The 14,771-nt window shown below is 43.8% G+C and overlaps 1 protein-coding gene across 2 annotated transcripts in view; it reads right to left on the bottom strand.

The window, feature by feature from the left end:
- Window positions 1–4,376: 4,376 nt before the first annotated feature.
- The window catches only part of kcnip4a (potassium voltage-gated channel interacting protein 4a), a 177,525-nt gene continuing 167,130 nt past the window's right edge, over window positions 4,377–14,771 (bottom strand). For both annotated transcript variants that reach the window (XM_056299985.1, XM_056299984.1), the window contains exons 3-8: window positions 12,214–12,283; window positions 8,011–8,081; window positions 6,617–6,724; window positions 6,130–6,234; window positions 5,957–6,019; window positions 4,377–4,489 (exon numbers count right to left, since the gene is read on the bottom strand). In XM_056299985.1, the coding sequence (XP_056155960.1) occupies window positions 4,442–4,489; window positions 5,957–6,019; window positions 6,130–6,234; window positions 6,617–6,724; window positions 8,011–8,081; window positions 12,214–12,283 (465 nt within the window). In that variant the 3' untranslated portion in view covers window positions 4,377–4,441. The remainder of the gene's footprint in view (window positions 4,490–5,956; window positions 6,020–6,129; window positions 6,235–6,616; window positions 6,725–8,010; window positions 8,082–12,213; window positions 12,284–14,771) is intronic.

The following is a 14,771-nucleotide window of genomic DNA, read 5'->3' as shown; positions in this document are numbered from 1 at the left end:
GTGGTGGTCTATTCCGTTGCCTACCAACACGGGGGTCGCCAGTTTGAATCCCTGTGTCACCTCCAGCTTGGTCGGGCGTCCCTACAGACACAATTGGTCATGTCTGCGGGTGGGAAGCTGGATGCGGGTATGTGTCCTGGTTGTTGCACTAGCGCCTCCTCTGGTTGGTTGGGGCACTGCCTGTTCGGGGGGGAGGGGGAACTGGGGGGAATAGCGTGATCCTCCCACGCGCTACGTCCCCCTGGTGAAACTCCTCATTGTCAGGTGAAAGGAAGCGGCTGGCGACTCCACATGTATCGGTGGAGGCATGTGGTAGTTTGCAGCCCTCCTCGGATCAGCAGAGGATGACCGGGACAGCTCGGAGGAGTGGGATAATTGGCCAGATACAATTGGGGAGAAAAAAGCAGGAAAATGCCAAAACAAAACGTGTCAAATGGTCAATTTCTTAATGCATCAAAACACCATAATTCAACACAGAACATTCTGATTAGTTTATTGTTGCCCCCCTATAAAATGCAAACCCGAATAACACAATGACACACCTGTACATCACAAAGTGCCCCGGTGGGGGGGGGGGGGGCTGTTATCCTAATACATGTTTAGAGCCACAGCTCCCTTCTGCATAACTTACACGGGTTCTTGCAAACCAAACTTACTGTAATAGCAGTACTTATCGGAGTACAAATTCAACATGTGGCTGGCTGGTCATTCTCGCACTTGTATATGATCTATCTCTCGTCATCCAATATGCTGATTGTATTTTTGATGATTTACTGGTGGAGGAAAAAAAAAACAACAACAACACTGGGTTAAATTCATACAACTTTAGCTTTGTCTTTCGGATACAGTACAAATAAAGGACAGCTATATATCCTGTTCCACAATATTAACATAGGCCCTTTCCCTTAGATGTGCGTAAAACGGTGATTGGAAACATGTACAGAAAATTAATCACACATTGTCTCTTAATACAAAATTTACATGTTTTTTTTAATCCAAGTGGCAAAATGGAATTTTTGCAGAAGTGGTGTTTGTCGTGGAACCACAAGGTGGCGCCAGATAGCTTTTTAAACACATAGCCATGTTCTCATTCACCATAAAACATTTTAATTGGCATTATGAGACACTTTTGGATGGAATTCATAAGTAATTTCCCCTGGAACATACGAGAGATATCTAACAAATATATCTGATTCAGTGAAGCAGTCATTTAAAATCTCCCAAGTTACTATTCGGTCCAATCAAACCGATCATTTTTACTATTGCACTTCATAATGAAAAAAAATCTGATAAAGCAATATTACATACATAATGTAGCAGCTGGGAAATTAATGTCGCTGTAAAAATGGAAGCTGAAGGTGCCTTTTTTGCCAACTTATGTCAACCACGTTAATAGCAATAAATAAAATAAAAGCCACTAGATGTATTCAATCAAAATCAATTTCTCGGACCAATGAAAATAATTAAAGGACAGCAAGGAATTTACTAAGAAAATGGATTGTCAAGGATTTTATCAATTCCTATGTGATGGCTTAAGCGGCACACAACAAAAGGGAAAGGGCTTTTGTCTTGCGAAAAAGGAATAATCTGGTGTTGTGTAGCACCGTACTTACATGGAACCAACACTTACTTTATTCCCTTTGTTTGAAAAATAAAATATCATGAAAATCAACAAAACAACAATTATAGAGTTCATCTGTGTCTTAAAGAGACAAATATATTAACAGTAACAAAATAATCAACTATTGATATCCTCTGGTAAAATAACAAATGGAGCCAAGTCAGCTAAAGGAAAAGTTACAGCGCTGTAGAGAACAGCAGGGGGGCTGACATGGAGCCCTGTGGTACTACTGTATGTAGCACAGGGTTACTAAAGAAACATAAGATAACAGGTAAACTTGTCTCATAACTTTATCTGAACTGTCTCTGCCCAAACTACATATGGAGGACTGGGTTGAGAAATCCGTAATATTTTAACATAATTTTCAGTGTATATATAGTTTTGGCTCGGGCAACTCATGCTTTTTTCTCTCTGCAATAATGAATCTTTTGAAATGGATAATATTACAGATGTTTTTAATTTGATGCAAAGTTAGCCTTACAGAATCTGAGAATGACAACCGAGTGTTGTTGACTTGTCTTTTACCAAAATTCTTTCAAAGATTAAACTTGTTAGTTGCCTTTTCCTCGGGCTTGTGATATCTCTGCAAGCCAAGCAGCTAATTTTACAACATGCCAGCCACTTGTACAATACCGACGGCTGCCCAAAAGAACTCAGCTTAGATTACAAATGCAAGTCATGTCAATGAACATTACTCAGACAACATGAGCTACGTCTAGAGAATGATACCGAAAACTTTGAATCCATTGAAACATGCATCTTGCAAAAAAGATTGCATTACTACAAGTTCAATTTGGTCTGTGATCATCAAACAGTCAGGCATGCACCAATTTCATGTTCACACTTACTTTACCTGTTTGACAAATAAGCAGTTGTGTCGGCAAAATCCTCTTAGTTATTACCTTATGGACTTGCCTTGACTTGATTATTGAAAGACTCTAGCTTCTTGGATGGACACTGCTAGTGTCCTAGACATCATAAAAAAGATAATGACACAGCAAACCTAAGATGAGCCTTAAGAATTAGGACAGACTACATTACTCTCAATTAATTACTGAACTCACACCCACACATTGCTTTTAATGGTCCGGTAGTTCCCGACAAGCAAATCAGGAAGCCAGATAACTATAAACGTTAAGTGTTTTCTAACATTTGGGACAAATCAATATTTTAATAACTGACAAGAGGAACCAAAAAGACCGAACAAGGACAAGTAAACTGGACGAGTTCCTTAGGCAAGAGGAAGGGGAAACAGTAGAGAGCATTATTTACTGACAGCAAAAAGGAGGCTTATGATACAAAGCGACATTTGTATAGACAGCCATAACCCATGACTCCATCTTCTTAAAAAGACTGATAAACCTAAAAAGAAGTTTGAATGACATCGATGCAACCAGGACGGAGATTGTGTGTAGTACTGTACAACTGACAATATTTTATACAATGACTGAGATACCATATAAATAAACTTAAACGTCGCTCTCAATGTAAACTGCAAAATAGTGCTTCAGAACAAATGGAAACGTATTGACAGACAGTACACATCATCTCTTTACAGGGAATATACATGTTTTGGATTAAATGAAAAAAATAATAACTGAAAGCAGCATTTATCTCATGATAAAGATAACATCTTCTGAGCTTGAGTCTGTGGTATATGTAGCTACCTGTGTGCTTCTGTTGACAAACCATCGCTACCATGGTCCAAATTGACATCAATACAATCCTTATGGTGTCTCATTCTAGTTGGCAAGTAAACATGAACAAAATTGAAAAGTTTCTCATAGTTTTTTTCTTTATCTATAACATTATCTATACTATATACAGTTTTAAAAATGGTACAGTTTAAGTTTGTTTTTTGTCCCCCCCCCCCATTTCCTTTTCCTTAAAGCTTCCTTTGAAGAGGAAAGGATTGACCACAACAGTTAATTATGCTATAGTACGAACATTCTGGAAAGGTTAGCCAGCTTTGCCTAAAAATATATACAGATGGAATATAATTGTGACTCCTAGATGTTATCTCACATATTTATTTTCTAAATCTTTATGCTAAGCCATTTAATTTCATAAATTCACAGTGATTTACCCCATATATATATATATTTGTACACACACACACACACATATATATATACACATATATTATATGTATGTATGTTTATATATATATATATATATATATATATATATATATATATATATATATATATATATATATGTATGTATGTGTGTGTGTGTGTGTGTGTGTGTGTGTAGGTAGGTCGATAACAAGTCAAGGGTGCAGCCATCATAAGAGAATCCAGCTCAACAACAAACCATTAAACCTCAACTGTCAAGATACCGGCTTTCCTCTGCAACTCTTATTTTCCATCCATTTGTAATTTGACAAGCCAACACCGGCTACACCCTCCGTTAGCACAGAGTAAGACTATCAAAAGACTCCAGAGACAGATGGTCACACACAATAAGGTTGTTTTTTCTCCGATTTGGAAAATAAACAAACAAACATCAGTCTGGACATATAGCTGCCCAGTAGTGGAAAGCCTTGTATTCTCCATATTGCCTATGTCACAAAATTCACAAGCAACAGGCGATAACTTTTGTTGGATCGAGTGACAAAATGGCAAATCCCTCCAGAGTGTTCATACCATGTTGCCTATTCCTATTTGCGGCCGCTGTAATGAACAAAGATTTGTCTACTGTCAAGGGTTGTGATGTTTGCATCGCAGCACTGTACATCGTACGAGTCCCATTCCCCGTATCCCGCCAAGCTAAAGGTGACGGCAGTCTTTCTCCAAATCGTTCAAGGTCGGCCAAGAGTTAAATAACGTTTTCAAAGAGGTGCATTGATCGCATGATATTTTCATCCTGTGGACAGAAGAAAGGATCTTTTGAGAAATCCATGTCTGAAAATTAAGCTTTCCAAAGAAAACACCTAATCTTCCCCCCCGCTGAATCACATCCCCTCTCCCCCGCTCACTTCCTTTGACCCTCGTGAAATCTAATTTTTCGTTTTACTGAGTTGTAATGTAATTTTTCTTTCCAAGTATGTCATGCTTACATAATGGTTCTGCAGTGAGAGGAAAAGTGTGGACCACAAAGCCTTTTTATTTATCTCTATGTTTAAGGGTGTGGCTGTAATTGTGGTGATGCAGGAGATACAGAGTCCAGTCTCGCAGGCCAAACGCTCATATGTATACAACATGTACACATATTAGCAGGCATGTAGGCTGGCGAGGCAAGATGTATATTCATTCATTCATTCATTATCCAAACCCAGGGTCACAGGGATGCTGCAGCCTATCCCAGCAGTCATTGGGCGGGCAGGCGGGGAGACACCCTGGACAGGCCGCCAGACCATCACAGGGCCGACACACATTCACACCTAGGGACAATTTAGTACGGCCGAGTCACCTGACTTATATGTCTTTGGACTGTGGGAGGAAACCAGAGCACCCGGAGGAAATCCATGCAGACACAGATAGAACATGCAAACTCCACACAGAGGATGACCCGGGACGACCCCCAAGGTTGGACTACCCTGGGGCTCGAACCTAGGACCTTCTTGCTGTGAGGCAACCGTGCTAACAAATGCTAATCACTATTGTATTTTCCCCCCTTTTTCTCCCCAGTTGTATCTGGCGAATTACCCCACTCTTCTGAGCCGTCCCAGTCGTGCTCCACCCCCTCTGCTGATCCGGGGAGAGCTGCAGACTACCACATGCCTCCTCCGATACACGTGGAGTCGCCAGCTGCTTCTTTTCACCTGACAGGGAGGAGTTTCACCAGGGGGCTGTAGTGCGTGGGAGGATCACGCTATTCCCCCCAGTTCCCCCTCCCCCCTTAGCAGGTGCCCTGACCGACCAGAGGAGGCGCTAGTGCAGCGACCAGGACACATACCCACATCCAGCTTCCCACACGCAGACATGGCCAATTGTGTCTGTAGGGACGCCAGGTAACACAAGGATTCGAACCGGCGATTCCCATGTTGGTAGGCAATGGAATAGACCACCACGCCACCCGGATGCCCATAAGTGTATTCTGGTCACAAATTAGCATAGTCATGTCTGGCTCTGTGAGATTAGTTGGCGTGCATCCAATGCATATGAAATTACATTGACAATCAACGTAGTTTGGGAACTGCAAATAGGCTGTAAACGAATATTTGGTGTGCGAGACTGGGTTGGGGGGGGGGTAACGCCTATTCTGCTATCGAAATGACTAAGCTGCACCGGATGAAGGGACAAGCAAAACGACAAAAATGCAAATTGGACTGAAACATGCTTCACAAAAGCAAGTGTGGAAAACAACATTAATCTCGCACGCACAACTCACATTTTGGCAGCAGTCAATAAACTCATCTATGGTTACCACGCCATCCTTATTCTTATCCATCTTCTATTGGAGACAGAGGGAGAGCAAAAGGAAACGGGGGAAAAATATGATGAGACATTTTTCGGCAATTTTGTTTCGACGGTAAGACAAATGCGGCTGGGCCGCAAACTTACCTGAAAAAATACATCCACATGCTGACGAGGCGTCTCCTCTTTCAGAGCAGGGTATGTGCACTTCCCCATCATGTCGTAGATGGCCTTCATGATGTCCAGCATTTCCTAGGGGATGAAGAGAAAATATTTCTACATCCAGACCAACACGTTAAGTGTCTGTCGATGATGATAATTGGGTGTGGGCGGCATGGCTCAGGACGTAGAGCGGGTCGTCTAGTGATCGGAAGGTCGCTGGTTTGATCCCCGGCTCCTCCAGAGAGCGTGTTTAAGTGTCCTTGAGCAAGACACTGAACCCCTAACTGCTCCTGATGAGCAGGTTGGCACCTTGCATGGCAGCCTCCGCCATCAGGGTGTGAATGTGTGTGTGAATGGGTGGATGTGAGGCGTACACTGTAAAGCTCTTTGAGTGGTTGGTAGACTAGAAAAGCGCTGTATAAATGCAGTCTATTTACCATTTTGAGATGAGAATGCCGCTCGTGGTCCATACCTCTTTAGTGATATATCCATCTTTGTTGATATCATACAGGTTAAAAGCCCAGTTGAGCTTTTCCTGTACACTGCCTCGAAGGAGGATAGAAAGGCCCATGACAAAGTCCTGCAATTGAAAGAATATTCACTGAGCCTTTGCATTTCATTTAATTTACCCCCACCCCCCTTTTTCTCCCCAGTTACCCCACTCTTCCATCCCAGTTGCTGCTCTGCCCCCTCTGCCGATCTGGGGAGGGCTGCAGACTACCGCATGTCTCCTCCGATACATGTGGAGTCACCAGCCGCTTCTTTTCACCTGACAGTGAGGAGTTTCACCAGGAGGATCACGCTATTCCCCCCCAGCCCCCCCCTCGCCCTGACCGACCAGAGGAGGCACTAGTGCAGCAACCAGGACACATACCCACATCTGGCTTCCTGTCCGCAGACACAGCCAATTGTGTCTGTAGGGTTGCCCGACCAAGCCGGAGATATCACGGGAATTCGAACCGGTGATCCCCGTGTTGGTAGGTGACGGAATAGATCACTACGCTACCCAGAGACCCCCACATTTCACTGAAAGTTTGATTGAATTAATCTCTGTTGGAAGGCACCAATATAATGGACACCACTAAATACCAGCTACTCTCTGACAGACTGCGTGCATACCACAAACGGACAACTTATAAGATACGGGGATGAGCCAGCAAAAGAGCCAGAGATGCCCTTTTCACCCAGTTCATTATGAGCATTAAGTTATATCACTTGTGCTCACACAGATATAAACATGCAGACAGCGTGAGCCAAGACACTTTTCACAAATCAAATTTCTACCCAATTCAAACTCCTGATTCGCTTTCAAGCAATTCCCAGCGCTTCCGCAAATGAAGTTAGCACATTACTGCGATGGAGTTTGGCCTCAAGTTATCCGGGCCTTCCTGGCCTAGTAAGAAAGATTACGCCCCTCATGAATATGAATAACCGGTTAATAGAAAAGTCCAGCGGAAATAGTTGGGGGTACTTTCACATTAGCGACGTTGCGGGTTATCTAATGCCTCGGGGGTATTGGGCATCTAAATTGTAGAAAAAAACATTAAGTTTGATAGATTTGTACAAATTGTTATTTCTGCCCGAGGTTTCATTTAATTTCACAACGTGAGAGCATCTGAAACATAGTGAAGGATTTCAAATACGAGATGTACAGTTTTAAACACTATCTGGGTTTACATTGTAATGCTGCTAAGGACTGGGGCTGAATCAAGAAACCCAATTAAACACAGGGCGGCTATGGAGAATCAACACCACCATGGCTCTCTGCACACAAGTTGTATGTAAAATATGCAGAGTCGTTCCACCACACCGTCAAGTGCTGCGAGAAGTTGCAGGTTTAGTGCATATCATTACTCCTTAACTTACCTCAAAACTCACAGATCCATTATGGTCCGTGTCGAACGCGTTGAACAGGAAATGGGCATACGTCGATGCGTCTGGGAACAGGATCACACACACACACACACACACACACACACACACACACACACACACACACACACACACACACACACACACACACACACACACACACACACAGTATAGTAACACACTGTTTACACCAGCAGCTCAAATGAGCATTGCTGCTGTTATTTCACGGGTGGTTCAAACGAGCCAGTGGATCAGATGGAGAATGTTGCTGCTCCGTTGTTCAAACATGATCAGTGTATTTTAAAAGTTAGGGTTTTAGAAGAGAAATAATAATAATAAAAAAAAAACGTTTTCACTGTTTAACTATTGCTTCTGCTTTGGTTTCTGTAGGGCTGATGTTTCTTGTTGGGCCAGAATATCAAAACACCTTTATTCACCTCTCTATTGTTCTTTGTATAAATGAGTAATGAGTAAGGGATGAGAACCAAAAGACAATAACTGGAGGGTGTAGAAGTAAACCCTGCTCCAACCTTTCTCTCTCGCTCTCTCCCCGTCTCTCTCCCTCTTTCTATCACTCTCTCTCTGTTTGTCTCTCTCTCTTTCTATCACTCTCCCCGCTCTCTCCCCCTCTCTCTACCACTCTCCCCCATCTCTCTCTCTCCCTCCCCTTCTCTCTCTATCTGTCCGTCTTTCTCTCTCTCCCCCCGTCTCTCTCTCACTCTCCCCATCTATCACTCTGTCTCTCTCTCTCTCTCTCTCTCTCTCTCTCTCTCTCTCTCTCTCTCTCTCTCTCTCTCTCTCTCTCTCTCTCTCTCTCTCTATTTATATATCACTCTCCCCGTCTCTCTCTCTCTCTCTCTCTCTCTCTCTCTCTCTCTCTCTCTCTCTCTCTCTCTCTCTCTCTCTCTCTCTATTTATACATCACTCTCCCCGTCTCTCTCAGCCTCACTCTCACTCTCCGTCTCTCTCTCTATCACTCTCCCCATCTCTCTCTCCTCCTGCCGCTCTCTCTCTCCCCATCTCTCGCTCTCTCCCCGTCTCTCTCTCTCTATATATACACTACCGTTCAAAAGTTTGGGATCACATTGAAATGTCCATATTTTTGAAGGAAAAGCACTGTACTTTTCAATGAAGATAACTTTAAACTAGTCTTAACTTTAAAGAAATACACTCTATACATTGCTAATGTGGTAAATGACTATTCTAGCTGCAAATGTCTGGTTTTTGGTGCAATATCTACATAGGTGTATAGAGGCCCATTTCAAGCAACTATCACTCCAGTGTTCTAATGGTACAATGTGTTTGCTCATTGGCTCAGAAGGCTAATTGATGATTAGAAAACCCTTGTGCAATCATGTTCACACATCTGAAAACAGTTTAGCTCGTTACAGAAGCTACAAAACTGACCTTCCTTTGAGCAGATTGAGTTTCTGGAGCATCACATTTGTGGGGTCAATTAAACGCTCAAAATGGCCAGAAAAAGAGAACTTTCATCTGAAACTCGACAGTCTATTCTTGTTCTTAGAAATGAAGGCTATTCCATGCGAGAAATTGCTAAGAAATTGAAGATTTCCTACACCGGTGTGTACTACTCCCTTCAGAGGACAGCACAAACAGGCTCTAACCAGAGTAGAAAAAGAAGTGGGAGGCCGCGTTGCACAACTGAGCAAGAAGATAAGTACATTAGAGTCTCTAGTTTGAGAAACAGACGCCTCACAGGTCCCCAACTGGCATCTTCATTAAATAGTACCTGCAAAACACCAGTGTCAACATCTACAGTGAAGAGGCGGCTGCGGGATTCTGGGCTTCAGGGCAGAGTGGCAAAGAAAAAGCCATATCTGAGACTGACCAATAAAAGAAAAAGATTAAGATGGGCAAAAGAACACAGACATTGGACAGAGGAAGACTGGAAAAAAGTGTTGTGGACGGATGAATCCAAGTTTGAGGTGTTTGGATCACAAAGAAGAACGTTTGTGAGATGCAGAACAAATGAAAAGATGCTGGAAGAATGCCTGACGCCATCTGTTAAGCATGGTGGAGGTAATGTGATGGTCTGGGGTTGCTTTGGTGCTGGTAAGGTGGGAGATTTGTACAGGGTAAAAGGGATTCTGAATAAGGAAGGCTATCACTCCATTTTGCAACGCCATGCCATACCCAGTGGACAGCGCTTGATTGGAGCCAATTTCATCCTACAACAGGACAATGACCCTAAACACACCTCCAAATTGTGCAAGAACTATTTAGAGCAGAAGCAGGCAGCTGGTATTCTATCGGTAATGGAGTGGCCAGCGCAGTCACCAGATCTGAACCCCATTGAACTATTGTGGGAGCAGCTTGACCGTATGGTACGCAAGAAGTGCCCATCCAACCAATCCAACTTGTGGGAGCTGCTTCTGGAAGCGTGGGGTGCAATTTCTCCAGATTACCTCAACAAATTAACAGCTAGAATGCCAAAGGTCTGCAATGCTGTAATTGCTGCAAATGGAGGATTCTTTGACGAAAGCAAAGTTTGATGTAAAAAAAATCTTATTTCAAATACAAATCATTATTTCTAACCTTGTCAATGTCTTGACTCTATTTTCTATTCATTTCACAACATATGGTGGTGAATAAGTGTGACTTTTCATGGAAAACACAAAATTGTTTGGGTGATCCCAAACTTTTGAACGGTAGTGTATATATGCATATATCACTCTCCCCATCTCTCTCGCTCTCTCTATCACTCTCACATCTCTCCCTCTCTCTCTCTCTCACTCTCCCTGTCCCTCTGTCCTCCTGCCGCTCTCCCTCTATCACTCTCCCTGTCTCTCTATCACTCTCCCCATCTCTCTCTATCACTCTCCCCTGTCTCTCTATCACTCTCCCCCTGTCTCTCCCCCCCTCGCTCAACAAGTTCAAACAATGTGTGCTAATCTGATTGGATGAGATTTTATTTCTCGTAATGAAAGGTTGAAGAAAATTCTCCCTGTGACAAAAGGAGGAACTGGAGACAAGCAGCAGAGGGTCACGTCAATCAAATTTCCAACGGTTAAACCAAAGAAATGGCAAATTCAGATACAGATTCATGTGCGGTTCACCTCTTTTGGAGACAGGGGTGAAAGACAGTGGAAGCCTGTAGTCGTTATGTTTTGTCTGTGAGGTTCACTGGGAGTGCGAGCCGAGTCATTGCGCGAGGCACTTGAATGAGACACGGTGTTCACCGACGGGCTTGGAAAGCATCACGGTACCCCGGGACGGTCCGAGCCGTGAATGAACTGCATCGATGTGTACTGATGTACTTTCAAGCCCCCGACGCGTTTGATTGAGTTTCAAATGTTCTCGGCGTAACTGAATTTTGCGAGGCTTTTAGCAGGAGAATTTGCACACACGCCATCTGCTCGCACAGGGAACGATGGAAACACAGAGAGGCAGAATTTAATAGCCGCCATCATTCAGAGAACATATTAGCTTAGGGCCAAACGCTGCTTTTGTGAGGGTGTTTTGACAAGTGCTTCCAGTTGCAGAGCCGGTCTTGTGCGTTTGGTACCACAGTTCATACGTCAACACAAAGAGATGGATGATATATGGACATAAAACAGAAACCGCAGGGATGTAGTGGAATACAAAAGAAAACCAAAGTGTTGAAACTTTGAAGTGCCACGTTTCGTTTTTGTTTTTTTTAAATTTTCCCCCTTTTCTCCCCAATTGTATCCGGCCAATTACCCCTCTCTTCTGAGCTGTCCTGGCTGCTGCTCCACCTCCTCTGCTGATCCAGGGAGGGCTGCAGACTACCACATGCCTCCTCTGGTACATGTGGAGTCGCCATCCACTTCTTTTCACCTGACAGTGAGGAGTTTCACCAGGAGGACCTAACGCGTGGAAGGATCACGTTTTCTCCCCAGTTCCCCCTCCCCCCGAACAGGCACCCCGACCGACCAGAGGAGGCGGTAGTGCAGCGACCAGGACACATACCCACATTTGGCTTCCCACCCACAGCCACGGCCAATTGTGTCTGTAGGGACGCTTGACCAAGCCGGAGGTAACACAGGGATTCAATCTGGCGATCCCCGTGTTACTAGGCAACGGAATAGACCGCCATGCCACCCGGACGCCTGTGCCAGGTGTTTTTGTTTTTGTTTCTGCAGTAGTGAAATGCAACACAGGATGAAGGTGGAGGGTGGTCATCTTTTGGAAAACCAGCAACACCGCTCGACGTACCTCCTTGTGGGAAGAACTGCGAGTAGATGTCTTTAAAGGTCTCCTCATTGACCACTCCGCTGGGGCATTCCTGGAAAGAGAAAAGGTATTCCTCCCGTCATTACGGCTTACTCAGTTAGGATTCAAAAAGACTAAGCCCTTTGTTCAGAAGAGCAGAGTATTTAAACGCCAACCAGCCTCCAACTTGTAAACACAGCCAGAGCTTCCATTAAGATGCCCAGTCTTTATTCATTAGCTCATTTTGGCGGGACGGTCCCATCAATAGGAAGCAGTTCAGTTAGCTTAGACTGCAAATGGTTATCGGTGGACTATTACTGTAAGTTTTTCCTTCTTCTATTATTAGCATTTCTCGGGAAAGCATGTAATAGACAAGGAGCACTGTTTAATTTTCCTGCAGGAAATGAGCCAGGTCCGTGCAGATGTCCTGACCAAAACCGTTCAGCATCACCCATCTGTGGTTATCTGAGACACTGAAAACTCTTACGCAACACTTCGAGGGAGCAAGCTTTTGTCTTGTTTAACAAGAAGAGGCCCAGGCAAAGACTTTAGTGCAGCCTGTGATATGTCAGGGCAGGAAGACAGCCTTTCCATTACCAAACCTGCTTGGCCCTGGCCCGTCTCGACACTCTGGTTGCTACTAAATTGAGAGACATGTCTTACTTTGGAAGGAAATGTTTCAACCGTGTCTGAGATCTCCCCACAAAGAAGCGGTTTGGACCTCTCTTTGGCTTGTCGAGGATCACCTCTGAGCCTCTGAGCAAGGTGTCTTATTAGTATGAATTGAGAGACAGTCTGTATATGGAATATTAAATGTTCACAAAATCTTTGTTCTGTTGCTGGGCAAAACATTTCATCATACAGTGAAATAGGGGTCACTGATCCCGGGAGGTTCCTTTGATTATCGAGCGTAACTTTCTCTTTCTCTGAATGTGAGTGAATACAAGCTGGTCAGTTATTCTCCATGAAGGTTTGCAGGATCCTCATATTCAAAATCTATGCTTAGTCCCCCCCCCCTTTTTTTTTTCTTCCCAATTGTACTCTCAGAGCCATCCCGGTCACTGCTCCACCCCCTCTGCCGATCCGAGGAGGGCTGCAGACTACCACATGCCTCCTTTGATACATGTGGAGTCGCCAGCCGCTTCTTTTCACCTGACAGTGAGGAGTTTCACCAGGGGGACATAATGCATGGGAGGATCACACTATTCCCCCCAGTTCCCCCTCCCCCCTGAACAGGTGCCCCAGCTGACCAGAGGAAGCGCTAGTGCAGCGACCAGGACACATACCCACATCCGGCTTCCCACCTGCAGACACGGCCAATTGTGTCTGTAGGGACGCCTGACCAAGCTGGAGGTAACACGGGGATTCGAACCGGGATTCGAATATGCGTAATCTTTTAAACAGGTGCCCCAAAACAAATATGCTTTTTTTTTAAAAGGATCTCCCTTGCATCGGCATCGTTGGTGCCATAATTTTGCTTACGTTTTGCACACAAGTAACAGAATATGAATTGCCAAACACCAGAGGCTTAAAATTATTGAGAAATACATCTTAATGCAAATTAAAAACACCTTATTGTAACTAAGAGAAAATGAGATGCTCAGAAATAACTTCTCAGAACGTGCGATTAACCAGGATCTTTCTCTTCACATATGCATGTCCTGAGAAGCAATACAGCAGTACGAAATAATAACACTTGTGTACAAACAGTATGATATGAAGATGATATTCTGGTGAAAATATTGTTTTGGATGTGGCAGTACAGCACAGTAAAAACATCTTAAGCTCATTATACTCGCCATTACCAAGGATGGGTGAGAAAATGAACCACCCATTATCCTTCAAAGACCTGCAGAAAGACCCAGCAGCTTTTCAAAAAGGACTCGGAAGCGTTTTCAGACTGAAACAAGAATCTGCAGGAGTTTCAAGGTACAGACTGGATGTTCCTCACAGACCAGGACCTAAGTGATGTAGCCTGTACCTTGTCAATAAAGTATAGCCAAAGGCAGGGATGAGAATTGCATATCCTTGTGCCCTTCACAGGTAGACCAAGTTATGACCAAAGATATTACTGAATGCTTGATTTCAGTATCAAACACTTAACGATTAAGTTTATGGAAATCTGTCACTGTTAATATTTAGTGTTAAATTATTTGTGGGACATTGTCTCCGCATCTGTAAGGCCAGAATCGCTGCAGCAGGGCTAACAGTGCAAAAGACAGACAGACAGACAGACCGTCTTCAGCAGTCTGTACTGTGGTTTCTGTAGTCCTTTGCTCCAATTCCCTGAAATAACGGGGTCGACATGAACAAGGTAAGGGCGTTGTTCACTGAGCAAGAAAGCCAGCATCATGTGACCCATGCAGCTACTTATTGTTGAGCCGCATTAGGTTGAGCGAGAAAGAGAGAGAGCGAGAAAGAGAGAGAAAGCCAGAGAGAACACGAGAGCGAGAGAGAGCGAGGTGACGTTTGCTGTCCTGCTTTAAATAGAAAATAGGATGCTGCAACTTTTGCCTCATGGGTTTTATATGGAGAAAAGTTAGTTGAAAAAATCTCTTACT

The sequence above is a fragment of the Lampris incognitus genome, chromosome 20 (assembly GCF_029633865.1).
Source record: "Lampris incognitus isolate fLamInc1 chromosome 20, fLamInc1.hap2, whole genome shotgun sequence".
Lineage (NCBI taxonomy): Eukaryota > Metazoa > Chordata > Actinopteri > Lampriformes > Lampridae > Lampris > Lampris incognitus.
Note: the sequence above shows the minus strand (reverse complement) of the source record. Positions and strands in the feature narration are given on the sequence as shown.